General features: G+C 50.1%; 4 protein-coding genes across 17 annotated transcripts in view; 2 read left to right on the forward strand and 2 right to left on the reverse strand.

Annotated features, from left to right (window-relative positions):
- Window positions 1-92: 92 nt before the first annotated feature.
- Srpk3 (serine/arginine-rich protein specific kinase 3) lies at window positions 93-6,410 on the forward strand. Of its 3 annotated transcripts, none has more exons than XM_006528172.4 (15): window positions 93-1,991; window positions 2,069-2,199; window positions 2,378-2,486; window positions 2,589-2,676; window positions 2,963-3,050; window positions 3,505-3,611; window positions 3,683-3,848; window positions 3,946-3,971; window positions 4,452-4,584; window positions 4,673-4,912; window positions 4,994-5,094; window positions 5,409-5,516; window positions 5,590-5,659; window positions 5,739-5,831; window positions 5,989-6,410. In XM_006528172.4, the coding sequence occupies exons 1-15, from the start codon at window positions 1,864-1,866 to the stop codon at window positions 6,171-6,173; spliced, it is 1,773 nt and encodes a 590-aa protein (XP_006528235.1). In that variant the 5' UTR covers window positions 93-1,863; the 3' UTR covers window positions 6,174-6,410. The 3 variants fall into 3 exon arrangements, 2 of the variants coding, with proteins under 2 accessions (XP_006528235.1, NP_062658.1); NM_019684.2 differs by having other exon boundaries at window positions 1,890-1,991; window positions 4,455-4,584; XR_003953018.1 differs by lacking the exon at window positions 4,452-4,584.
- A 37-nt stretch (window positions 6,411-6,447) lies between these two features.
- Idh3g (isocitrate dehydrogenase 3 (NAD+), gamma) lies at window positions 6,448-14,382 on the reverse strand. 4 transcript variants are annotated; one of them, NM_008323.1, is made up of 13 exons: window positions 14,260-14,382; window positions 10,160-10,201; window positions 9,783-9,794; window positions 9,491-9,588; window positions 9,162-9,274; window positions 8,637-8,697; window positions 8,383-8,515; window positions 8,059-8,192; window positions 7,698-7,800; window positions 7,462-7,608; window positions 7,099-7,193; window positions 6,951-7,011; window positions 6,448-6,656 (listed from the first exon to the last, which is right to left on the reverse strand). In NM_008323.1, the coding sequence occupies exons 1-13, from the start codon at window positions 14,338-14,340 to the stop codon at window positions 6,555-6,557; spliced, it is 1,182 nt and encodes a 393-aa protein (NP_032349.1). In that variant the 5' UTR covers window positions 14,341-14,382; the 3' UTR covers window positions 6,448-6,554. The 4 variants fall into 4 exon arrangements, with proteins under 4 accessions (NP_032349.1, XP_017173881.1, NP_001343285.1 ...); XM_017318392.2 differs by lacking the exon at window positions 14,260-14,382 and adding an exon at window positions 14,013-14,125; NM_001356356.1 differs by lacking the exon at window positions 9,783-9,794.
- A 125-nt stretch (window positions 14,383-14,507) lies between these two features.
- On the forward strand, window positions 14,508-18,313 carry Ssr4 (signal sequence receptor, delta). 4 transcript variants are annotated; one of them, NM_001358213.1, is made up of 7 exons: window positions 14,508-14,791; window positions 16,320-16,438; window positions 16,540-16,638; window positions 17,285-17,359; window positions 17,516-17,605; window positions 17,844-17,909; window positions 18,139-18,313. In NM_001358213.1, the coding sequence occupies exons 4-7, from the start codon at window positions 17,288-17,290 to the stop codon at window positions 18,241-18,243; spliced, it is 333 nt and encodes a 110-aa protein (NP_001345142.1). In that variant the 5' UTR covers window positions 14,508-14,791; window positions 16,320-16,438; window positions 16,540-16,638; window positions 17,285-17,287; the 3' UTR covers window positions 18,244-18,313. The 4 variants fall into 4 exon arrangements, with proteins under 4 accessions (NP_001345142.1, NP_001345141.1, NP_001159952.1 ...); NM_001358212.1 differs by lacking the exon at window positions 16,540-16,638 and having other exon boundaries at window positions 17,830-17,909; NM_001166480.2 differs by lacking the exon at window positions 16,540-16,638.
- Window positions 18,314-20,841: 2,528 nt separating this feature from the next.
- Window positions 20,842-23,577, reverse strand: part of Pdzd4 (PDZ domain containing 4) — a 31,687-nt gene continuing 28,951 nt past the window's right edge. For all 6 annotated transcript variants that reach the window (XM_006528017.4, XM_006528022.4, XM_006528021.4 and 3 more), the window contains one exon: window positions 20,842-23,405. In XM_006528017.4, coding sequence (XP_006528080.1) covers window positions 21,867-23,405 — 1,539 coding nt within the window. In that variant the 3' untranslated portion in view covers window positions 20,842-21,866. The remainder of the gene's footprint in view (window positions 23,406-23,577) is intronic.

Consider the following 23,577-nt stretch of genomic DNA (forward strand, 5'->3'; position numbering starts at 1 on the left):
ATCTGAAGCCCCTGACTTTTCCTGCCAAGTGTGAGCTCTCAGTATTACTGGGAGCTGAGGTGAGAGGCGTGAGTAGGGATTGAACCATCTGCCTCCCTACGTTCTAGCTCAAGGATGTCACTTCTCCCAATACCAGGGTTTACTACCAAGACATGCCCAAGTTCTACACAGGGCTTCTCTACAAGCCTTTCTTCTATACACCTTTGCCCTTAGTCCAGTGGCCCAATCTGGCACCCGTGGGGAAAGAAGGGATAATTACCCCTTTCATACTTTACCCTGTCCCTCCTTTCCTGACCCCACAGGCCCTGAAGGGACCTGTTCTCTCCATCTATGCCTACCCCACTGTTATCAGTTCTTTCTTATCATAGGACACCGGACAAAGTGTCTCCTACCTTGAGATAAGTACTGCCACTGCCAAGCCCCCTCCACTTTATTCAGAAGTTTCTGGCTAGTCTCCTATCTTCACTTTTGCCCCTTTATTCTCATCTAAAAACAATTAGTCTCTCTCATACTCTCATCTCATTCTGTTTTAATTTTACGTACATGAATGTTTTGCCTGCATGTATGTCTATATACTCCTTGTTGTGTCTGGTGGCCAGGAAGGCCAGAAGAGGGTGTCAATCCTCTGGGAACTAGAGTTGTAGACATGTGAGCTGCCACATGGGTCTTGGGAATTGAACTTGGACAATAGTTGCCAGTATTCTTAACCACTGAGCCATCTCTCCAGGTGGTTTTTATTTTTAAAGATAGGGTTTCATGCATTCCAGGCTGGCCTTAAACTTGCTATGTAGCTGAGCATAACCTGGAACTTCTGAGTACTTCTTGAGTATTGAGAGTACAGGCACATTCCACCACAACTGGTTTATTAAGTACTAGGCATCACCTTACCAACTTTAGAAAGCCCAAAAGAGCAAAAGTACTTGTCTACTTTTCTGGAACTCTCTCTCCAGTGACACCCATAGACTCCAGATAGGGTCTCAGTTGTTTTCCCAGGTCCTAGTATTCTGTAGCATGCTGGCACAGTATATCCTGAGTGCTTCTGGGGACTTAATGCTTTCTGGTCACTCAAGATGCACAGGATCCCTCAGTTACCAACTAGCTCATGGGCAATAACTGTGTGTTTTTTCTTCTCCTGGTGGACATGGCAGAGTTGGCCTAAATGGGAACCTGCAAATGTTGATGGGGACAGCAAGGCAGAAGTGGTCAGCTCTAGAGCTAGGGTGTGTTATGTAAATCTGATGAGCCTTTTGCCTCTAATGGGAGGAATGAGTTGCCTTTAACTCTTGCCTTTGACCCCTGCTCAGCCACATAGAGGGGAGGTCTGGGCTCCCACCTGCCTAGGGGGTGCGTCTATGAGTTACAAAAGAGCTGGGATCAGGGTTGAGATTGAGCAGAGCATGGGGTTTAGGTGGGATTGGTGGGGGTCACCTCTAAAAGGACACTTATATGGGTTAAGTGGGAAGTTCCAGAATGCATCAAGTACCCTGCAACATTTGGAGAGAGCTCAGCCAAAGGACCTGGTCATCATATCAACTTCATTCTTTCATAGGAGCCTCCCCTCCCTACAACCTTAGAGTACAGGAACTCCAGACTGCTCCATCTCCATGCAGAGGTCTTCCTTGGCTAGTCCTACACTGTGGGGAATCAGCCTAGGGACAGAGTTGCTATCATAACCCCAGCTTGATGGCTCCCTCTGTCTCTAGAGTGTGGGTGAAAACAGAGCAGGGGTGTTTGGCTTAGGGGCTGGACTCTCCAGGCTGCCATCAGTGCACTACCCCCTCCCTGTTCTGCATACCTTGCCCACAGCTGAGCAGCTGGGAGGCTATTTATAAAGGCGAGTGAGATCAGCGGCAGAAGCTATAAATGCACTGGCCACGGCTGGGCCCCACAGGAACAGCGGTCCAGTGCACCAGAGCTTTGGGCTGCGACATCAGGATGAGTGCCAATGCCGGTGGTAGTGGTAGTGTGGATTGTGGCGGCAGCAGCAGCAGGTATGACCAGGCTGGGGAGACTGGGGTCCCCTGCTCCCTGTGAGCTCACTGTCTGCATCCTCCTCCTTCACCCACAGCTCTCAGACTTCCTGTGGGCCTGAGTCCTCAGGCTCTGAATTAACTCCAGCCACACCAGCACCTCGTTTGCTGCAGGGACTCCTGGGCTCTGATGATGAGGAACAGGAAGACCCTAAGGACTATTGCAAGGGTAAGGCCTGGCCCTGGCTGCATGTGGCCAGCCGGATTGCCACTGCAAGGGCTCAGGACAGCTTGAGAGTAAAAAGTTGCCAAGACTAGGCCCACGTGAGATAGATGACCAGCAGGACATTGATATTGAGGTATAAGGGAGAGATGCCCTACTCTGATCTTTTGGTTCCCTTCTGCAGGTGGTTACTACCCAGTGAAGATCGGTGATTTGTTCAATGGGCGGTACCATGTGGTGCGAAAGCTAGGCTGGGGCCATTTCTCTACAGTCTGGCTCTGCTGGGATATTCAGTGAGTAGCTGGGATCTGCCTATGGGTTTGGTTAAGACCACCACCGTGAGAACATGTGACTCTGGCAAGGTCTGGCAGCCTATGAGGGTCTCCATATTACAGGCGCAAGCGCTTTGTGGCCCTGAAAGTGGTGAAGAGTGCAGGACATTACACTGAGACAGCCGTGGATGAGATCAAGCTCCTGAAATGTGTAAGGCACCTCCCCTACTGCTCCCAGCCCCTTGAACTGCCTTGGGCCTGGCAATGTGAATGCAGGGCCTGCTGGGGCTCTACAGAGTGGGGCGGGGCTCCCAGAGGGGACAGGCTCCAGCTGACTCTGCCAAGTAAAAGGACCCGGAGAGCAGAGGCAGCTGGCTTTCTTCAAGTGGGCCCCAGCTGGACTGGGAAAGGGGGATAGAAGTGCTTCAGGGGATATGAGCAGAGCAGTGTTGAGGAGCAGGTTGGAGTCATCTGTGGCTCCTTGCCTTTTGTTTCAGGTCAGGGACAGTGACCCTAGTGACCCCAAAAGGGAGACCATTGTTCAACTTATCGATGACTTCAGGATCTCAGGAGTAAATGGAGTCCGTATCCTTTGCAGAACGAGCAATATGGCAGTCAAAGATCCACATTGCATCATGGGATTTAGCCCTTGCGGGAAGAGCCTATAAAACAACTTCATCCCTTTGGGCACTTGTGTTTCTGAGTAGGGGGAACACAGGTAATTAGGTTGACTGTGATTATCTGCTGAGTGACTCCCAAATATAAAAGGCTACTTTTGAGGCCTACTTGGGCAGAAGAGTAAAGCTGGAGTGAGATATCTGTAGGATGACAAGAGGTACCATCTCGACTGGCATATCCGTGACAGTGACAGAAACATTCTAAATAATAAACTTGGTCAGTGGTGGCCACCAGGATGGTCAAGGGAAAGCCCTACTTCCCTAACCTCTGCATTTCTGGAGTCTAAGTGCTCCTCCATGATGGAGGGTAGGTAAGCCTGTGCCTTAGCTGTGTTGTTGACTGCCCTTCACTCCAGGTCCAGATGTATGCATGGTGCTAGAGGTCCTGGGCCACCAGCTCCTCAAGTGGATCATCAAATCCAACTACCAGGGTCTGCCTGTGCCCTGTGTTAAGAGCATTGTTAGACAGGTAGGTGCTGCCCCTACACTGCTCAGGTTGGCTAGGCCTGGCTGCTGGGATTCAGCTGTAGCTTTTGCCAGGTGCTGCATGGTCTGGATTACCTCCATACTAAGTGCAAGATCATCCATACGGACATCAAGCCTGAGAACATCTTACTGTGTGTTGGAGATGCCTACATCAGGCGCCTGGCTGCTGAAGCCACAGAGTGGCAGCAGTCAGGGGCCCAGCCCCCATCCCGTTCCACAGGTACCAAGAGCATGTGTGGGGACTGATACCAGGACTCTGGACCTCAATCTCTACCTGAATTACTGTTCTTTTTTCTCTCCCTACCCCTTACATCCAGTCAGCACTGCCCCCCAGGAGGTCTTGGTAAGTTGTGGTACCCCCTCTTTCCCTGTCTCCTCTTCCAATACAAGCTAGATGAGGCCATGTCCTCAGAGCTTGGATCCTCAGCCATACCTGTTCTACCTTTTGAACTTCTAAAAAGCTGAGTACCTGAGAAGAGAGTGATTAGACAGAGTGGATCATGTGCTCCAAGCTGCCTCTGGTCGCCAATGAGCCCAGCACTACCTCAATGGAAGGATACTGTGATACCCCACATGGCTACTTCAGGCAGCTTCATCTAGGTCTGGGAGTAGACAAGGAACAGTGTAGAGCAGGCCCACTAGGTTCTCCCCAAAGCACAAGGTAGGAGGGGGATAGGAGGAGAGGCAGAGAAATGGGTCAGGGGTTGGGAATAAGGGTGAGACAGAAGATAGCATCCATAGTCTGATACCCATGGGGGTTAGTTCTGGGGTTCAGGGCTGGACAAGAAAACATGGGGAGGGGGTGTGACCCTGACTCTGACAGCAGATTGGCAAGCTGTCCAAAAACAAGAGGAAGAAGATGAGGCGCAAAAGGAAGCAACAGAAGAGGCTGCTGGAGGAGCGGCTGAGGGACTTGCAGAGGCTAGAGGCTATGGAGGCCGCAGTACAAGCTGAGGGTGAGGGGGCAGGGAGAGCACTGAGCCACTAAGCCTGCATGTGGACTGCAGGCTTCTACTCATGTGCTCTTCTGCTCCTTCTCCCTAGACTCCAGCTCAAGACTAGAACGGGGCAGCGGCTCCACCTCTTCTTCAGGCTGCCACCCGGAGGGCACCAGAGCTGGCCCTTCTCCAGCCTCTTCTTCCCCTGTGCCTGGGGGGGAACGAAGCCTTAGTCCCAGCTCGCAGACCTCAGGTTTTTCAGGGTCCCTGTTCTCCACGGCTTCCTGCTCCATCCTCTCAGGTTCATCTAATCAGCGTGAGACTGGAGGTCTTCTATCTCCTAGCAGTAAGTATGGGGTACAGTGGGTAGTAGACAGGACCATAAAGAGCAGGGCCAGATCAGTCTCTCTTCTTCTTCTTTCCTCAGCACCATTTGGTGCTTCCAATCTCCTAGTGAACCCTCTGGAGCCCCAAAATGCAGACAAGATCAAGATCAAGATTGCAGACCTTGGCAACGCCTGCTGGGTGGTATGCTGACCAGCCTGGGACGAGAGGGTGCTTGGTCTTGGGGAGCCCTACGACTAAGAGCTGCTTCTTGCTGCTCTCTCCAAGCATCAGAATCCTGCCAGGCCAGAACTGTGCCCATGGCAATGGTCAGGGGCCACTAGAAAACGGTCACCTAGACAAAGTCCCTCCTGGGACATCTGAGGAACTCAGAATCAGAAAGAATCAGAGTGAGCTCCATGGAGCTCAGGTTCATGGACCAAAAGCAGGAGTGGGCTGTGGGGGCAGGCTAGCCTGGGACTAGGATCCTTTTCCCAAGGTGGCTCCCTCCCCCACAGCACAAGCACTTCACTGAGGATATTCAGACTCGGCAGTACAGGGCCGTGGAGGTGCTGATCGGTGCCGAGTATGGGCCCCCAGCTGACATCTGGAGCACAGCATGCATGGTATGTTAGTTTAGCTGCCTCCATGCCTAGGATCAGACACCTGCCACAGCCTCACTTCTCCCCTCCTTTCCAGGCTTTTGAGCTGGCCACTGGTGACTACCTATTTGAGCCCCACTCTGGAGAAGACTACAGTCGTGATGAGGGTAGGGGAGGCAGGCCCTGGCTTGGCTTCAGGACCTCCAGCTGTCCTACCCCAACTCCAAACTTTCTCTTTGCCTACAGACCACATTGCTCATATCGTGGAACTTCTAGGAGACATCCCTCCAGCTTTTGCCCTCTCAGGCCGATATTCACGGGAGTTCTTCAACCGTAGAGGTGGGGATTAAAGTAGGCTTAGGTCACAGGGGCTAAGAGAGCAGAGGGAAGGTCAAGGACCTTGATTCTGAGAGAAAGAACAATAGGTGCCTATTGTGGGTACAAGTACAGGTTCCAGACTATCTGGGGACAGTGCCTAATGTTGCTCACCCTCTAGGAGAGCTGCGCCACATCCCCAACCTCAAGCACTGGGGCCTATATGAGGTGCTCATGGAGAAGTATGAGTGGCCCCTGGAGCAGGCCACACAGTTCAGTGCCTTCCTGTTGCCCATGATGGAGTACATCCCTGAGAAGCGGGCCAGTGCTGCCGACTGCCTCCAGCATCCCTGGCTTAATCCATAGGTTTTGCTGCAGCTGTGGACAGTAGAGACTATGCTAGCTCTTGGTGCCTTGAGGGAAAGCAGGCAACTTCTTCCACCCTGTGGGAGCTGCTCTTCCATCCTGCTGGGTGCTCACCCCCATGACAGGATGAGATGCTGGGGCAAGGCCCATATCTCAACCTGTCTACTTGTGATCCTTCTAGATGCTCCTGAATGGGGAAAACTGCCTGTTTGTTTCTTAATAAAGTGGGAACTGAAATGCCAGTGTCTTGGAGTAAGGGAAGAACAGGGCCAAGTTCTGGAACAGAAGTGGCTTTATTCTGGGTCCTGTCCCCCAAGCTAGCTGGAGTGCTAAAGTGAGAAGAGAGTCCTACAGACAAGCTGAGCAAAACTGTAGGGATAGCTAAGCCTCCACAGCCCGTCCATTAATGATGCGGATATGACGAATGATGTCCTGGATGGCTTGGGATGTGGTGCCCTGGCCTCCAATATCTGGGGTATGCATCTGTAGGAAAACAAGAAGCTTGGACACATCAGGCCAACATCTACCATAACCCCATGGTGTCCTAGGGCTACCCATGGTTTCCTATAGTTGGAAAGGCAAAGAACTAGCACCAGGAGGCCAATAGTTCTAGATTAGTCCCAGAAACCTTACCCTATGTGACACCACCCTTCCTTTATAGGTCACAGACAGTGTTAGTCACTGCCTAAAGCATATAGGGTTGGTCAGACCAATATAACATGGGGTAGATGAGGGGAGACTAAAGGTGGGACAAGGAGGGGACAAGAAGAGCCTTACATTTTCATTGTCCATGGATGCTAAGACAGCTTTGCGGATGGAAGTGGCATAGGAGTGGAGCCTAATGGATGAAGAGAACAAACTTTTGATTCTCAGTGCTTAGGGGCTAGTCAGAGGACTCATGATCAGACATGAGCAACCCACTTACTTGAGGTGGTCTAGCATCATGCAGCTTGCTAGCAGTGTGGCAGTCGGGTTAGCAATGTTCTTATTGGCAATACTTTTGCCTGTGTTCCTTGTAGCCTGGTAAAGAGAAGAAGGAGGAAGTAGTTGGGAAAATATAAGAATGCAGGGTAGATGATTCTACTCATGTACCATATCCAATAGAGGCCCATCCCAGACACAGCAAATGAAGGCATATTAGGGCTTCAGGGAGATACTCGTGGGTCTGGGTTTCCTTTAGAAAACTTTAGCCTTTAAGCAGTACCAATGGCTGCACAACACTGTAGTATACCAACTGACACAAGGCCACTATAAGAGAAAGACAGCAGAGTTGTGCCTGGCTACTCACTGTCTCGAATACTGCATACACATGGCCATAGTTGGCCCCAGCCACAAGGCCTGGGCCTCCAACTAGCCCTGCACAGACGTTGTTGACAATGTTACCATAGAGATTAGGCATCACCATGACATCAAACTGCTGAGGCCGGGATACCAGCTGTGGGAAAAGAAAGAAGTGAGCTGAGTTGTAGAAGCCATGAGAACCAAGGGTGAGTAGAAGGCTATGGAGCCAGCTGGGCTAATTACCTGCATTGTTGTGTTGTCTACAATCATGCTGTCAAAGGTGATCTGAGGGTAGTGGGCTGCTACTTCCCTGCAGCACTGGAGGAAGAGTCCATCACCCAGTTTCCTAGACGATGGGGGTATAAGACACCAGCTTAACTTCTCACTACAGTCAGCTGGAGAGTCAGGGCATACAGAGACTCATAGAACCCTAAGGACTAGTTTGAAACCTGTTCTCCAGATAGAAAAACAAGCATAATCCCATCGATCTCCCTCCCCTATGGATGCAGTGTAGTAAGACAAAGAACCTCAGGAACAACAGGACATAGCCCTGTGTGTGGCCCTTCCAGCTCAAAGTAGACAGGAGAGTATGGAGTAAACATACATGATGTTGGCCTTGTGCACAGCCGTCACTTTCTTACGCCCACTCTCCTGGGCCAGCTTGAAAGCATATTCAGCAATGCGCAGGGACTTGGCTTTGGTGATAATCTTCAAGCTCTCCACCACTCCTGCTACGCTCTGAGAAGAGGCCAGGGGACAAAAGGCTTGATGGGAGCACTACAGGATGCAGCCTTATTACTAAGTATATCTGGCTTTTCCAGCCCTTTGAGTGGCAGTACCTTACCTTGATTCTGAAGTTCTCTCCTCAACTCTGACCCTGGCCATAATCATTGCCACCTACCCAAGAGGGTCAAGTAGCTTTGCCTACCTCATGCTCCAGGCTGCTGTACTCGCCTTCTGTGTTTTCCCGTACAATGAGGATGTCTATGTCCTTGTGCCGGGTCACCACTCCTGGCAGGCTCTTACAGTGGATGACGTTGGCATAGAGGTCTAGGCTGGTGCTGGGGGAGTGACAGGGAAAAAGTCAAAACAGACCCAATTAGCAACTAACCAGGGTCATGAATGCCAGAACATCCCACCCTAGCCTTCACCAAGCCACTAGTCTATGTACATGGCTCTCACCGAAGGATGTTGTTTCGAGATTTGTGGGATGGTGGCAGGTTATGATTTGTTTCAATGTTGCCTACAGGACAAAAGCAAACAAGATAGGCAAGTTAGAGAGGAATCCTCTGGGCTCAGCTGTGTTGACATATCCCGCTATGTAATCCAGGAAATGTTCACCAAAGGTTGATCCAAGTGGAGAAGAACATTTTCAGAAGCAAAATAGTTCATTGAAGTCTAGGATGTAACTGCCATTGTGAGCAACTCTGATCTTTTGAAGAAAAACTAAGGGTTAAAGCAGATTCTAACAGAGGCATGTGAAGTGAAGGAAGAGGTGGGAGAAAGCCACTGAGCAAGATTATACAGGCTACCGAGATAAAAGAGCCATGCTATTAACAGGCCCACAAAAGCCTCTACCCAGATGCCAAGAACAAGAGTCATCACGAATCAGAAAATCCCAGAAATTGGAGCCATGGGAACCCACAAAAGTCAGTATATAGGCAAAAGGAATCATGTATAGCATTCCAACCTGGCCCCTGAGCTCACCCTTCAGGGCCACACGGTTCCGGCGGATGGCCATGATGGCATTGCGGATGTCCTCCTCATCAGCGTTGGAGCTTACATGCACCTCTTCAAAGTCCACCGGCACACATGCATGCCTGCAGTAGAGTCAGACTAAAGATGCTAGCCTAGAGCCTTCCACACCCCCTCCTGAAATCTATACCAATTTTTCCCTGCTGCTTCCCACCTTGACCTGGCTCCAGCTAAAAGGGAACCATACCAAACAAGAGGGTCACAAAATTCTGGGGGGCTTCCAGCTGGGCCTGGGATTCAATCTTCCCTGGGAGAGAAGGCAAGGGCCAGCCCCTCCATACCTGAATACAGACTTAACATGCAACATGAGCTCTGGGCCGATGCCATCCCCTGGGATCATAGTCACTGTATGCCGCCCACCATACTTAGCAGATGGAGGCTGGAAGAAGGGAGAGGGTGAAGGTAAACCTTGGATACCTCAATGTGTCAGTTCCCTTTTTCCCACCAGCACCAATCCACAGGCCAGCCAAGGCAGAATTGCTGTCCTGGGGCTCCTTATCAGCATCCACCACCTCCTCAATCCCACCCCAAAGCAACTAAGAGCCCCTCAAATCTAATACAGACAATACTCACAATTGTTTGTTGCTAGAGGGAAGACAGAAAGGAAGAAGACATGGGTCAGCCAAGATTAGAGGAACAAGGCTGTAAATAAGGAACTGGGATTTCTTTTTCTCTGGGGACGCTGTCTAACACAACTCAAAGAAAGGGGAGGTGTGAGTGACCTCTGGAGACCATGCCTCAGAGGGAAAGGACAGGAAGGCCAGGGAGCAAAGACACAAGGCATGTGTGTATGGGCACATGTATACCTAATACATATAATCTCATACACACGCATTATGTTCATACACACAAACACACACACACTTGTGCACACGTGGAAATATATGACCACAGCTCTCCCCCACATGCATGTGTTCATATACAAGCATACATCCAAGGCAGGTACTTACTGAGGAAATGCTCCTTCGGGGGGCCACATGGGCAGCCAGAACCTGTCAAAGAGAACCCAGATGACAATATTAGCTGTTCAGTTCTAAAAGTCAAGTTGGCAAGAGCTACCCTAGCTCTTAGCAAAGAGGAACTGATAGTAGTAAACAACAGTTCACAATGTGTCCAGGACACTCCAAAGCCCCTCTTATCAACAATTGTCCCACAGGAACACCAGACAAAGTTGCCTCAACACTTCACTACCCTTGTGGGTCAATATAATAAAAACTGTATGAGGAAGGCACCGAAGTTTTAATTCCAGCACCCAGGAAAATAGATCTCTTTGAGTTCAAGGCCTTGGTCTTCATAGTGAGTTCTAGGCCAATCACAGTGACAGAATGAGGCCTTGTCTCTAAAACCAGAACTGTCTGTCCCCATCCCTACTTTTGTATTGGCTTCTGATTCTCTTTTGGCCAATTATCGTTGTTGTTATTGTTATGTGTATAAGCAGAAAGACTGGCAAACTTGGCATATTGCAAAAGGAAAATCTCAGCAAGCCACCAACTCTGAGTGATAATTTCATGTCTTTCCTTGTTTTTCCTTATTACAAAGCCAATACATGGTCAGTATAGTAAATGCAAAATGGAAAGGTAAGGAAGAAATAGCCACTGCCCTGAGGTAAGCACTGTCACCCCTAGGGAATGGTCCTTCAGAACAGAAATAAAAATCAAATGTGTAGAAAAATACAGCCATTTCTGGAAGACCGATGACAGACAGTTTCGCAAGGAACTGTAAGCTGCTTTGTGGTGTAGCTTGGATGATTGGTAAATGTCCCCAATCCCATGAGTGGGAAGCAGCTATGTTTGGCCATGCTGGTGACACTCTGACAGTTTCAGAGAAAAGGCTGTTTGGGCCAGATGGACCAGGTACTAAGAAGTGACCCACTGTCCTGTAGGGAGAGGCTATGACCTCAGCTCCACAGGAAAGGTTTCTTCCCCTCCCTGCTGTGCCCCACTCATTTAGGAATACCTGAAGAAGTAGTGGCATGGTACCGCCAAGTTCTTCCTTGTAACTTGAGGATTCTTTGCCACTCACCCATCAGACAGTAGCACAATGTTCTATCTAATAGCTGAGACACTATAGCCATTTTCTAGAGTCATACATTCTTTCAGAAAGATCAGAAGGCTCAGGTAGAGTCTGACCATTCCCCTCTGGGTTCCCCTGGCCCACAGTTACAAGATACTCAGTTACCTAGTCACTAATAATGAAGGAATGCCACTCAATAACCCAAGCCAAGATGTAGGAAGGTTGACCACTAGGATCAAGCCCTAAGGGTCCCTCACCATATATGTAGCCACATGCATACTTGTTTTCTTTCTAGTAATTGCCAATATCAGATTCATCTTGTCTGTAGGGTCTCCATGCCTTCCTTGAGAAGGTAGCATAAATTTCCCCTCTTCCTGGGAGTCTCCCTAGACTGCTAAGTCCTACTTACACCCTACCCCCTACTCCTCTAAGAGACATCACTCTACCTGATTATCACCTCCTTGCTCTCTTCCTAGCCTATGAGAATAGAGTACATATTTGTTTCACCCTCTACTGTCGCTCCAGGATCTAGCACAGCACCTGGTCCAGAGCTGGAACCACAGGTACATTTTCTAGGTGAATAAGCACAGCAGAAAATGAAGAAACAGATGGAGACCAAGGATATCTGAGACCAAATCCACCATCTGCTACTCTACAAATGGCTTTGGATCTACATAAAAAAATCCATGGAACAGAAGCAAGGCATGGCAGCACACATCTGTAGTCCTAGTACCTAGAAGGTAGAGGCAGGAGGATCAGAAATTCAAGATCATCCTCATATACAAAGAAATCTTAAGGTCAGTCTGAACTACAAGAAACTTTGCTTCGAAAAACAAAAGTGTTGGGGGGGATTAGTCAATCCATAGAATGGAGACAACAACTTCATTTGTCTGCTGAAAAACTTAACCAAAAGGAGGTATTCAAGCTGTTCACAAGCTCCAGCAGGATGGAGATGAGCTAAAGTATACCACCTTTCACTCTACCAGCCTTTTAGAGTTCAAAACTAGCATCCTTGGGAGATAACTCCCAGTAGTTAACTCCCTTTGAACTGTAGCTGTGGCAATGATCCAGCCTTCTAAGAGCCTGCACCAGGTGTGGCTCAAAATCTGTGCAACTCATTCACAGATGGCAACAACATTGCTAGGGCTGAATCTATCCCACAGCTGCCTCCTATGCTAGATGTTACAGTGGTCATTGTCCCAGTCCTAGAAAACGTCCCAACCACAGGCTCCTGATCTTGCTATATACAGATATGGATAGTTTCTTTTAGAGGGTTACAAAGCTCTCCCTCTTGAGTCCAATTGTCCAATCAAAGAAGCCCAGTATGAGGCAGGCTGAGGAGAACACAAGTCTTCTACTCTGTCATCATCCTTAGCTAGTCTGCAGGAAGACAAAGGCCAGGGTGGTTCAATCTCCTGCTGATGGACTCCCATACTTGATGTTTTCCTAAGGCTTCTCCCTTTGTCATGTTTGTGTTTGGTCAATTACCAATAATGATAGCATGATTTCCCAGGGGATGTCAACCAGCAGGACTCAAGACCTTGAGTTGTCTATATGGGTTCCTATACCCAGGACAATCAGTCTCAGGGCAAAGCCCTGCCTGGCTACCAATCATTCCACTGCCACCTAGTCCCATCCCAACAAAGGCACACAAGCATTCAGGAGGAAAGGTCTTCATTAAGAGTTTACAGAAGCCTAGCTTCTGGAGCCATCAGGGTCTCTAGTAATCCTCTATATGCTGCTGGTCTTTCCTCAACAATGAGGAAGAAGCCATAGCACACGTGTGGCAATGAGAAGATGATTCTGTGGGGTCCTTTTTCTCCTTGCATTTTACAAGAATTCCAAGGATTAAACTTGGTATCCAAGCTTGGAGGCAGGTGCCTTTACCCACTCAGCCATCTGGCTGAACCAGAAGTCCCTATTTTAAATAGAATTTCATGTAGCATATGTAGCTCCCTTCCCCAAACAAAACAAGACAAAACAAAAAAGCCCCCAAGACCCCAACAACAACAACAACAAAAAACCCCATGGCATTCTGGAAGGTCAGAGTCAGCAAATGCTTTGAGAACATAAAGTCCTCTCTCCTCACTGGAACCCAGAGAGAAAAGAGAGCTGGCCTAATGCCATATTCTAGGTCAGTGGAAGAGCAAGGCCTAGAGGTCATAGCTCTTATTCCCCAGAGCTAGTTGTTGGTTTTCTGGTGCTAAGCAGTGCTACCCAGGAGCTAAACCAGCTAACCAAGACTCCAAAGAAAGAACCAGGAAAGCAAAGCCCTAGAAGCTTCCAGTCTTAGAACCCTGGTTCACTCTCATTACAGGGGTTTGGGCTTGTTTGTTGGCCTTTTGGTTAGAATCAAGTATCTAGGTGCTTGGTAGGCGGAAGATCTGGAGGGATCAAGGATTATGGATAGCCAGATGGCGGCGGTGCATGCCTTTAATTAATCCCAGCACTTGGGAGACAGAGGCAGGAGGATTTCTGAATTCAAGGCCAGCCTGGTCTACAGTGTGAGTTCCAGGCTACAGAGAGAAACCGCGTGTTCGACGAGACAGAGAGAAACCGGGAGAGGGAACGCGGGGACACAGCGAGAGACACACAGCGAGAGAGATACTGATAAAGTCTGATTTTCCACCTCCACTAGGGCAAAGCAGTCTAAGAGAGGGAAAACCAAGGAGGAACTGAGTCCAGAAACAGGCTTAGATGGTACATGCAAGGTGGGCCAGGACACGTGGCCTCTTCAAAAGGGCTTCCACAAGGACACTACGGAGGGGACACCTAGCTACTGCGGTCTACCTTCCCAACCCTTCCGGAGGAAGGCACAGAGGAGCCAGATCAGAGTCAATTTCGGCCAACCGCCTCACGGACAGCAGAAGCAACCAGTGAACCCCAGAGTGCAGCCCTCTCCCCGCCCCTCCTATGGCTCGCACAGCCAATCGAATTCCGTGTTTGCTCAAAGAGCCGTTACCCGACTCCGGGTCTCAATTGGGTGTTAAGTCCCTCTGTAAGCCTGCAAATGTCCCACCGCCCATTCACCACTCACCTCCCAAGGACGGCAGAGGAGAGTTGGCTTGAGCATTGCCTTTGCAGCACCGCCAGCAGCTATCGCCACCTTCAGCGCCATGACGAAAAGTGAGGACCTCTACAGGTCAAAACATTAAGCACCGTTCTCGCGACAGTTGGGGACAGCGAGAAATCCGGGGTATGGGTTGAGAAAACGCTAGCATTACGCACGCGCACAGTCACACCGGTTCTTACGCCCCCTTCCGGTGCCTAGAGCACTGTTCCGCCATCTTGGGGAGGGGAAGGCTGAGAAGGAGGGAAGTGCGACCGGTTGGGACCCTGGCTAGGGAAGCGGACACGTCAGTGCCGCCAGCGACGTCACCATGCCCGACCCAGCCCGCCGACGCACGATTGGGTGCTGAGGCCGCTTACGCGTCGCGCTTCCTCGTCTGCTCCGCATGTCCAGGGTGGCTTGCTCTCTTTTCCCCTCGGAAGAGAAGAGGCGATGGCGGCGATGGCATCTTTCGGCGCCCTGGCACTACTCCTGCTGTCTGGCCTATCTTGCTGCTCAGGTAGCGGCCTGGCCGGAGCTTGTTTCGGGGCGCGCCCCTGCTGTTGGCAGGTGGTGCTGGGGGGAGGAAGGGTGTGCGCGAGGTGGGGATCTGGCCCTTCCCGGGGCTCGTCGCTACTGACGGGATCTTCCCCCGATGGGTGTTGTGTCGTGGCGACCAAAGCACCACACACACGTTTACCCGACAGCCAGGTTGCTTCCTTGTCTGCTTTTGGGAGAACCCCCAAAGCAGTACCATGCTCCGACCACCAGCTCCAGCAGGGAAGGTGATATGTATGTCCCTGGTTCCTGTGTCAAAAGGTAGTCGCACAAGAGCAGTGCTGGCAGCTACGAACCAATGCTGCATAGGCCAGGCTTCCCCAAGAGAAACCTAAGAGAGGGAGGCAGATCAGAGTAAGGGCACTAGGCGAGTTAGATAGGGAACCGATGAAGTGAGCAAGGGCTTTTAGTGCCCAGAGCCTCGACTTTTTGTGACGCCTTGGTATATCCCACCCCAAAGTTCATAGCAAAATTGAACCGTGCACAGACCCGTTGATATTTGTGAGACATCTGTAACGTGGTAGTGGGGCTGAGCTCAATCTGGAGTGCCGGCATGTGTTTTGAAAGATGTTAGCACCTCAGACCTGAGAGCCTGAACTAAGGACGATTTGGTTTCTGTACATACAGGTAGCCTCTGGCCATCCCTTCTACCCACCCCTCAGAGAATCCTTCAGTCTGTTGCTAGCAGTGTCTTAAAAAGACAAACCTGGCTGTAACATCTATTAGGGGTTCCATAGTGTCTACAGGGAAAGGCCCAGCTGAGCAGGTCACAGAAGGGTTGGTGGAATATGGCCTTGAGAGCCATTCCCAGGCATTTTCCTCCTGCCATTTATGCCGGTACAAGGTCTTCTCTAGCTTAATCGGTCATTCTTTCAAGACATCACATTTGGAGAAGAGTTGGATGAAAACTTTTCCTCAGGGGTGTTTAGTTTACAGGGGCAGGTTTGGTGTTTGGGCCCAGAATTTACTTCTCTCAGGAAACACTAGAACCAGTCTTGACATTCTGTCACCTGGATGGGTCTAGAGACCCTTATCTTGAAAGTCCCTGTGTGTTAACAACACCCCATTTAGTGTCTGCAGAATGCTTTCAGTAGGCTATTGAAGAAGCTCTGAATTGAGGCTGCCTTGACCTACTGGGCTTCTGGGGTACTTTAGGAGCAGGTGAGCTGCTTTGTGGCCTCCCTATCATAGATTCAGATACTAATTTCATCAGCCTCCTGCCTGCCTCAAACATGGCTGTTGCTTCCATGTTGTTGCATCCAGACTCACCTCTGCAGAGCTTTCCCTACCTCACTCTGGCCTGGCTCATCAGCCCTCACTGGCCCCTTCCACTCTACTTTTGACTGAGTACTAGGATCCATCTCCCAGACCCCACTTTCTGTCAGGAATAGAAGAGTATGTGTATCCTCAGCTCACCAAGTCTGAGAGGTGGAGCCAGGGTAAGCCCTTTTGCCTGGAACACACAAATTGGCTTTGCCTCCTCTCCACAGCAGAGGCCTGCCTGGAACCACAGATCACCCCTTCTTACTATACAACTTCAGATGCCGTCATTTCTACAGAGACTGTATTCATCGTGGAGATTTCACTGACCTGCAAGAACAGGGTCCAGGTGAGACAGTAGGGACTCAGCAGAGAGGGTGCAGGGGAAGAGATGAGGGTGGCAGACTCATTCACTGGCAGTTGACAGTGACCTGAGGATCCTATCAACAGGGAGAATAAGGATTCCAATTCACAGGGTGCAGGAGAGATGAGGGCACAGCGAGGCCAGATCCTAGCAAGTACTTCAAGAGCATTTTCCTGACCTGCTTGGTATGCTTTGCCTCCATGCAGTAATGTGGGTAGACACCCCACTGTTTCCTGGATGAATGTCTGGAATGGGAGAAAGAACTAGGGTCAGGCCCCTCTATCTTTTTTTCTCGTTGTAGTTTGCCTGAGTATGTGTCTGTATGAATGTTCTGTAAGTTTAAAATAGAAAAACTCCAGCCTGAACCTTTAACCTGCTCTTCCAAAAATCTAAAGAAAGAAATTGGAACTTTTTCGGGGGGGAACAATACTCCTAGGGTTAAATACTTCATTTGGCACTTCCTTCTCAAGCTCCAAGAAATAACAAGGCCATTTTTTTTTTTTATCATCCCAACCCTGTGTACAGCTAACAGACTTGTTGTGGGTTAGGATAAACTGGTTATAAGGGATATGTAGTTCTGTTCACCTCTAGGGAAACAGATGAAGAAAGACATGACAGTGTCCATGGGTGAGGCCTAGCATGGCTCTGGGCTGTGGCAGGCCCATTTCCTGAGTCTTCCACAGCAACCCCTACCAACATACTATAGCCCTCTGCTGGCCTACTCTCCCTCCCCAGTCATAGTACTGCTTTGGGCAGCACAATGGAGGGTTCTATGTATGCCCAGAGAAGAGAGGAAAATGCGATTCTTGCTTTTATTACCCCCCCCTCCAGAACATGGCTCTTTATGCCGACGTTAGTGGAAAACAATTTCCTGTAACCCGCGGCCAGGATGTGGGTCGATATCAGGTAAGGGATACTGCATCCAGGGTTGTTGGGGAAATGGTTCAAAGCAGGGTTAGAGACCAAAGATTTAAGCACTGCTCATGGTGGTATTGTGCCAGCACTAGCAGAGTAATCCCCCATGTATCTGCTATGCCTGCCCCTTACCAAACACCCAACCAGGTGTCCTGGAGCCTGGAGCACAAGAGCGCTCATGCGGGCACCTATGAGGTCAGATTCTTTGATGAAGAGTCCTATAGCCTCCTAAGGAAGGTGAGTATCATCTGGAACTCCTCTGAGGCCCCAAGGAGGGAGGGCATGCCCCATTTCTGAAGTCCTCTTTACCCTGGTCATTCTGTATTCCCCTTCTGCAACATCAGTACTCTAGGGGCCAGGACAAGTGGTTGTCTTCCTGCACTTCTGCCCCTGCTTCCTTCTTTGTCTCTTGCTCATTTCTCCCTTTTCTTGGCAACCTACCCAGCACTTCTTGACCCCAGCACCTCCCTTACAGGCTCAGAGAAATAATGAGGACGTTTCTATCATTCCACCCCTGTTCACAGTCAGTGTGGACCATCGGGTAAGTGCCCTTGTCTTGGAAGCAGAGAATACAGGGCATACCTCATCTTTTGGGGTTGTCTAAGGAAAAGCTCTGATCCTCTGCAGCCCAGGTTCTGGGCTGCTGTTGATCTGTGTGTCCTGAGAACAAGTGATTAAGGGTGACTGCTCCACTCCCTGGCACTCCCCTGAGCTGTCTTTTGGTCTTCTTCTTTTTTTTTCTTCTCTCTCTCTCTCTCTTTTTTTTACAGGGTACCTGGAATGGGCCTTGGGTCTCCACAGAGGTGCTGGCTGCAGTAATTGGCATAGTGATCTACTACCTAGCTTTCAGTGCAAAGAGCCACATCCAGGCCTGAGGGCAGCAACTTCAGCCGTCCATTGCTTCTTTCAATAAACAGTCACTATTTGACATGAGTACATTCAAGACACGGGGCTCCTGTGTCTATGGGGAAAGCTGGGGATCCAGCTGCCCTTGTCTGCCTGGACAGCAGATAGTAATTCTGAGCAGAGCTATATTTTCCCCAATGTCCTCTGTTTTCTCTGTCCTTGTCCTGTTTGTCAGGATATCTTGGGCCTGTCTTCTCTTTTCTTGTGTGTGGCCTCTAAAATAAGACCATCTTGGCTGGGCAGTGGTGGTGCAAGCCTAAATCCCAGTACTCAGGAGGTGGAGGCAGGTAAATCACTGAGTTTAAGGCCAGCTTAGTCTACAGAATGTAGCCCTAGACAGCCAGGGCTACACAGAGAAACCCTATCTTGGAAAAAAAAATGGGGAAGGAGAGGAGGAGGAAATACCATCTTTCCTTTCCTCACCAGTCCCCAGGGCAGATCTGGGTCACCCTCTGGCTTTTGTCAGGAAATCTTCCCATGGTCAGCCTAGGGCTGCAGGACCCTGAGTCTCTCTAACTGCTTTGGGTTGGAGGGCTCTTATTGCACCTTGTGGTTGGGGGATGGCACCTTTCCTAATCTCCCTCAGACTTAGCAGTCAGAACTATCACTAGCCTTTGTGATGTCTCCTATGTGGGGACTGCATGCAAGTGCTGATGCACTTCAAGTTGTCACATGTAACACCTTCCCTAAGCATAGGGGAACACTCTTGGAGTCCGCACCCTAACCCTAGCCACTCCCATGTTTCATCCTGGTCTGCTGCTACTCACAGCATCCAGTTCAGTGCTGGATTTTTGAAGAACAGCCTCCCATACCTCCCAAGAGTACCCTGTTCTCTACTGAGGTGAAGTATGAGCCAGGAAGCCTGCTTGCAGTAGTGTACCATGTCATCTTATTGCACAGGCTGGCCACTGGCCACTTGATTAGTGCTCCTTAGTGCCACGGAAGGCTAGTTAGAAAGAGGCTGGATGCAAGTCCCAAGTAAATGCATTCTACCACATGCATAAAGCCACTTCTCTAGTGGTTTCTCCAGGATAGGTCATTCAAAGAGCTGGCCACACCCCAAGAATGGTGGGGGCTCCTTAACCTCTGTGGGAGGTTGGGTGTTGGCTGGGAGACTGGAGGGTATCCTGGATGATGTGAACAGAGTTTATGATTTAAGTTCACCCAAGACAAGGTGTCTGCCATCCCCAGTTCTGAGGATGAATCTGGGGTGCACTAAGGAGTAGTACTGAGACTATCAGAATTGGACACTAGGTAAGCAGCAGGATCAAGAAAGGCCAGAAGAGGGAGAAGTAGCCTCCCCCTGGGCTGTTAAGGAACAAATGGCTGTTAAGTGGCTTTCTGTGTTCGGCCAGTAGTCTATATAGTAAGGAAATGGCAACAGCTATTCGTCAACCAGTTGCTGTATCTACATCTGGCTTCACCATCTTGCCAGATGGCAATGACAGCCAAATGTGGAGATGATGTTCCAAGCTATCAGTAATCCGGTACTGTCAGCTGCCCTAGTGCCACCTCTCTCTGAGCCAGTCAACACAGTATAACCAGTATCGGCCCACCTCCTGGTCCTGAGACCATCAGAGAATAATGAGGTGACTCCAGAAGTTCCCAGTAGCTGAAGGGATGCCCAAGGAATCCTTCACTGAAAGGACCGTGGAGCTAGAGAGTGTTTTGCTACTTTGTGAGTTCTTTTGCTACTTTGTGAGTTCTTTCGCTACTTTGTGAGTTCTTTCAGTCTCCTAACACCAGATAGCAATGGGAATAGGAAAAGGAGGCAAGGTATCCTTAGACTACTTGATGATCAAATTCCTTGGGGAAAGTTTGATCAGGTTAATATGTTTCTTTGCAGTGCTTAAATGTAACTTGACTAACCAACAACAACCCACCCCATTGCTTGGGCCCTAGCATTTATATATCCCTTAATTCTAAAGATCACATAATCACAGAAAACTCTCTGCAGCTTGCAAAATCATGCTTCTGCTAGAGCATGTATCAAACCATAGTTGATATGGACAATCTTAAGCAGTCCCATACTCCGCTCCTGAGATTGAAATGAAAATATGTAGAAGTACTGTGTTTTTTCAAAGAATCCAAAGCTAAAACTATTGGAAATGCTCCTAAAAGAATCTAGAACTAGCCGGGCGTGGTGGTGCACGCCTTTAGTCCCAGCACTTGGGAGGCAGAGGCAGGTGAATTTTGAGTTTGAGGCCAGCATGGTCTACAGAGTGAGTTCCAGGACAGCCAGGGCTACACAGAGAAACCCTATCTTGACCCCCCCCCCCAATAAAAAGAATCTAGAACTAGTATCTAGCCCCTGCTTTCCCATTCTCACCACTCCCTATTCTATTCTCTCCCTATTCACCAGCAGGACTGTCCTGTGTATTCCCACCCAGACCCAGCCTTTCCAGCAATAGACTCAGCTTCTAGGAATGGGCCCTTAGATTTCCCACTCACACCCATCTTGGCATCTTGCTCACCACCAATCTGCTATAGAAATCTGGGTATTCAGGAACTAATATACTGACATTTCTCAGCACAAATAGCATGATGGCAATGAACACAAGTCCACATTAACAGCAAAAAGGCAGCTTGCTTTATTCTTGGGGTGTATGTAGGTGGGGAGCAGGGGCATCCTGTAGCATCCAATGAGCTTCACCAAGCCTGACAGGCACCAAACATTTTAAAGTTCCATCACCTGGAAAAGGTTCTAGGCATCTCTCAGTCAGCCCACCTTCCTTTCATTGGGCCCAGGCCTTCCAACTCCCACCACATCCTCTCTAGACTCATTAGGTTTGGCCCTCCTTGCTTAAGCCACTGAGAAGAGTGACTCTGCTCCAGATGGCATAGACAGATTCTTTTGCATGGATACTGTGCCCCAAATCCCTGTGATCTCACTTTCCTTCAGTCACTGGCAAGAGAGGTGGGCCTCCATGGTTAAGCCTTGAAAGCCAAGGCAGAGCCCCTAGAGGCCACCAGGACAGCTGCTTTTTATTCTTCCCCATCTTTTTCCTTTCCCTCCCACCCAACCCTCCCTCTTTTCCTCCCCCCAACCTCCTTTCCAGCCAGCACTCGGTGGGGTCCACCTTTGTCAGGCTGCCTAAAGGAGCTGCCAGCCCCCAGAGCAGGCCCACAAAACAGAAAACAACTATTGGCAAGCACAGAAAAGAAGAAAAACCACAAAATTCAGGGTTGCCTTTGTCTACAAATAATTGCAGCTCCTAGGAGGGGAGAGGTCGTGCTCAGCATGAAGCTGGACATTCTCTTGTGCTTAGGATAGTCCACCTCACCTCTCTGCACTGATTTCCCTGTCTCCAAGAAAATAGCAAGAATACCATGTGTATACACAAAGAGGTGCCCTTTATGGGTATGCCTCTATGTTGGTTGTTAGCATAGCTTCTTGGGGAAAAGGAACTAGGCGTAAGAGAAGTGTCCCTTCTTGGGGCTTTCTATTACCAAGGTCCTGTGCACACATAACATACAGGTAAGGAGTGTGCATGAGCACATCGTGCAAGCACACACATCGACACACACTAGATTCTAAGGGAGGGTGAGGGTCAGGCTTTCTAGACCTGGGCTGGGCTCCTGCTGGAGCAGCTCAGACAGTGGTGACAGAGAGCAGAGGGTTGTAGATCCTTTTTCCATCAGCTGAGCGGGCACCATGAGCCAACATCTCCTGGATGGTGATCCAGTTGTCCAGAATCTTCTTGTTTCGCTTCTTCATGGTTTTACGGTGGCTCAGCGCAATGATGTTGAGCTCAGGTTTGCTGTCACCATTCTGCTGCTCCCTTAGACACTCCAGACGGCTCTGCATCATGAACTCACGCCGCTTCCGTTGCTCCCGTGCTCGGATCAGGTGTTGCTTCCTCTCTTCCTTGCTCCAGTAGCGGCCCATCTTCATCTCACTCACTGCATCATCATCAGTGGTCATACCACTGCGTTCCTCTCGGATCTTCAGGGCCCTGGCCTTCAGCAGCCGATCTCGCACAGGTCGCTTGGCCACATAGCGGGTTCCATCACTTCGCACCTTCACCTTCCACTCCATGCGGGGTGCTTCGACAGCTGCAGCTGCCACCCCACCCACCCGAGGACCACTAGCCAAGCTCAAGGAGCCATGGCCCAGATCCTCCAGGGTGCGTGGCGGGGCCAACTGCACACAGCTGTGGTACTGCTCAATCTCCTGGCCACGATGGCGCCTGGAGAGGTAAGGGCTGCCTTCAGGGCCCACACGCTCCAGAGTAACACTTGTCTTGGTGCTCCGGCGGACACGCTCTTCTGTGTGCTGTCTCCGGCCCACTTCAGGATCCCGAGAGAGTGATCGGAACTTAGCTGGGCTCCCTGGTGAAGGAGCCCCCTTGAGGTGGGTGGTGACAGGAGGGCCAGAAGGGGTCCGATTCAAGTTGGAATTGCCAGCACCAGATCGCTTCAGCGGGCTCTCAGGCAGAGGCTCCACAAGAAGTGGAGTGCTGCGGCAGCTCTCCCCCGTGTTGTAAGCGCTGGTGCTATCTTTGTCTGATTTCTCTGGCAGTTCAGAGATATCAGACAGCTCATGCTTTTTGGGCTCACTGGCTGCCAGGTCATAGAGACTTTCCTCCTCCAGCAGCCAGGCCTTCATACAGCGCTCCCGCAACTGCTGCATCTTCTGTGCCCGCAAGATATTGCGGCACTTGAACTCTAGGTGCCGAAGCTCTTCCTCCAGCATGGCCATCTCATGGCCTAGGCTCTCATTGCGGTTGACATCTAGGGCACTGTTGCCACTGGAGGCCCGGGAGAAGAAGATGCCCAGCTGGTTGCCATTTTCCAGGTGGCACTTGATCTCCAGCAGCTCCCGGTAGCGTTCATACTCCTCATCAGTGAGCCCAGGTAGGTCAGCCCCTCCCAGCCCTGCCCCCTCAGCTAACAGAGAATCCATGCTGAAGTGGAAGTCCCTGCTCTGTAGGGCATCCCCTTGTAGACCAAATTTGCGTAGGCTTCCAGGAGTGTTGGTGGTGCTGGGAGGTTCATCCCCCAGCAGGTCATGTTCAGAGCTCTCTTCATTGCGGGTACTCTCATCAGTCCGACCCACCCCGCTGTCCAGGTCCTGGCTGTTGTTTAAGCCTGGGCCCCCATCAGGAGCCCCCTTCTCATCATTTCCAATCTGGGACAGAAATGACAAACATACTCAGTTAGGTTCTCACAGACAAGTGTGCTGCAGAAGGACTAGAAAGTTCACAGCTTGCTCCTCTCCAGGCCCATGCTGGAAGACAGTAGACACATTTCCTTTCTCCTTCCTCCCTCTCTTTCCCTACCCAGTTAGCAGGCCTTCTTCC

The sequence above is a fragment of the Mus musculus genome, chromosome X (genome assembly GCF_000001635.26).
Source record: "Mus musculus strain C57BL/6J chromosome X, GRCm38.p6 C57BL/6J".
In the NCBI taxonomy this organism is placed as follows: domain Eukaryota; kingdom Metazoa; phylum Chordata; class Mammalia; order Rodentia; family Muridae; genus Mus; species Mus musculus.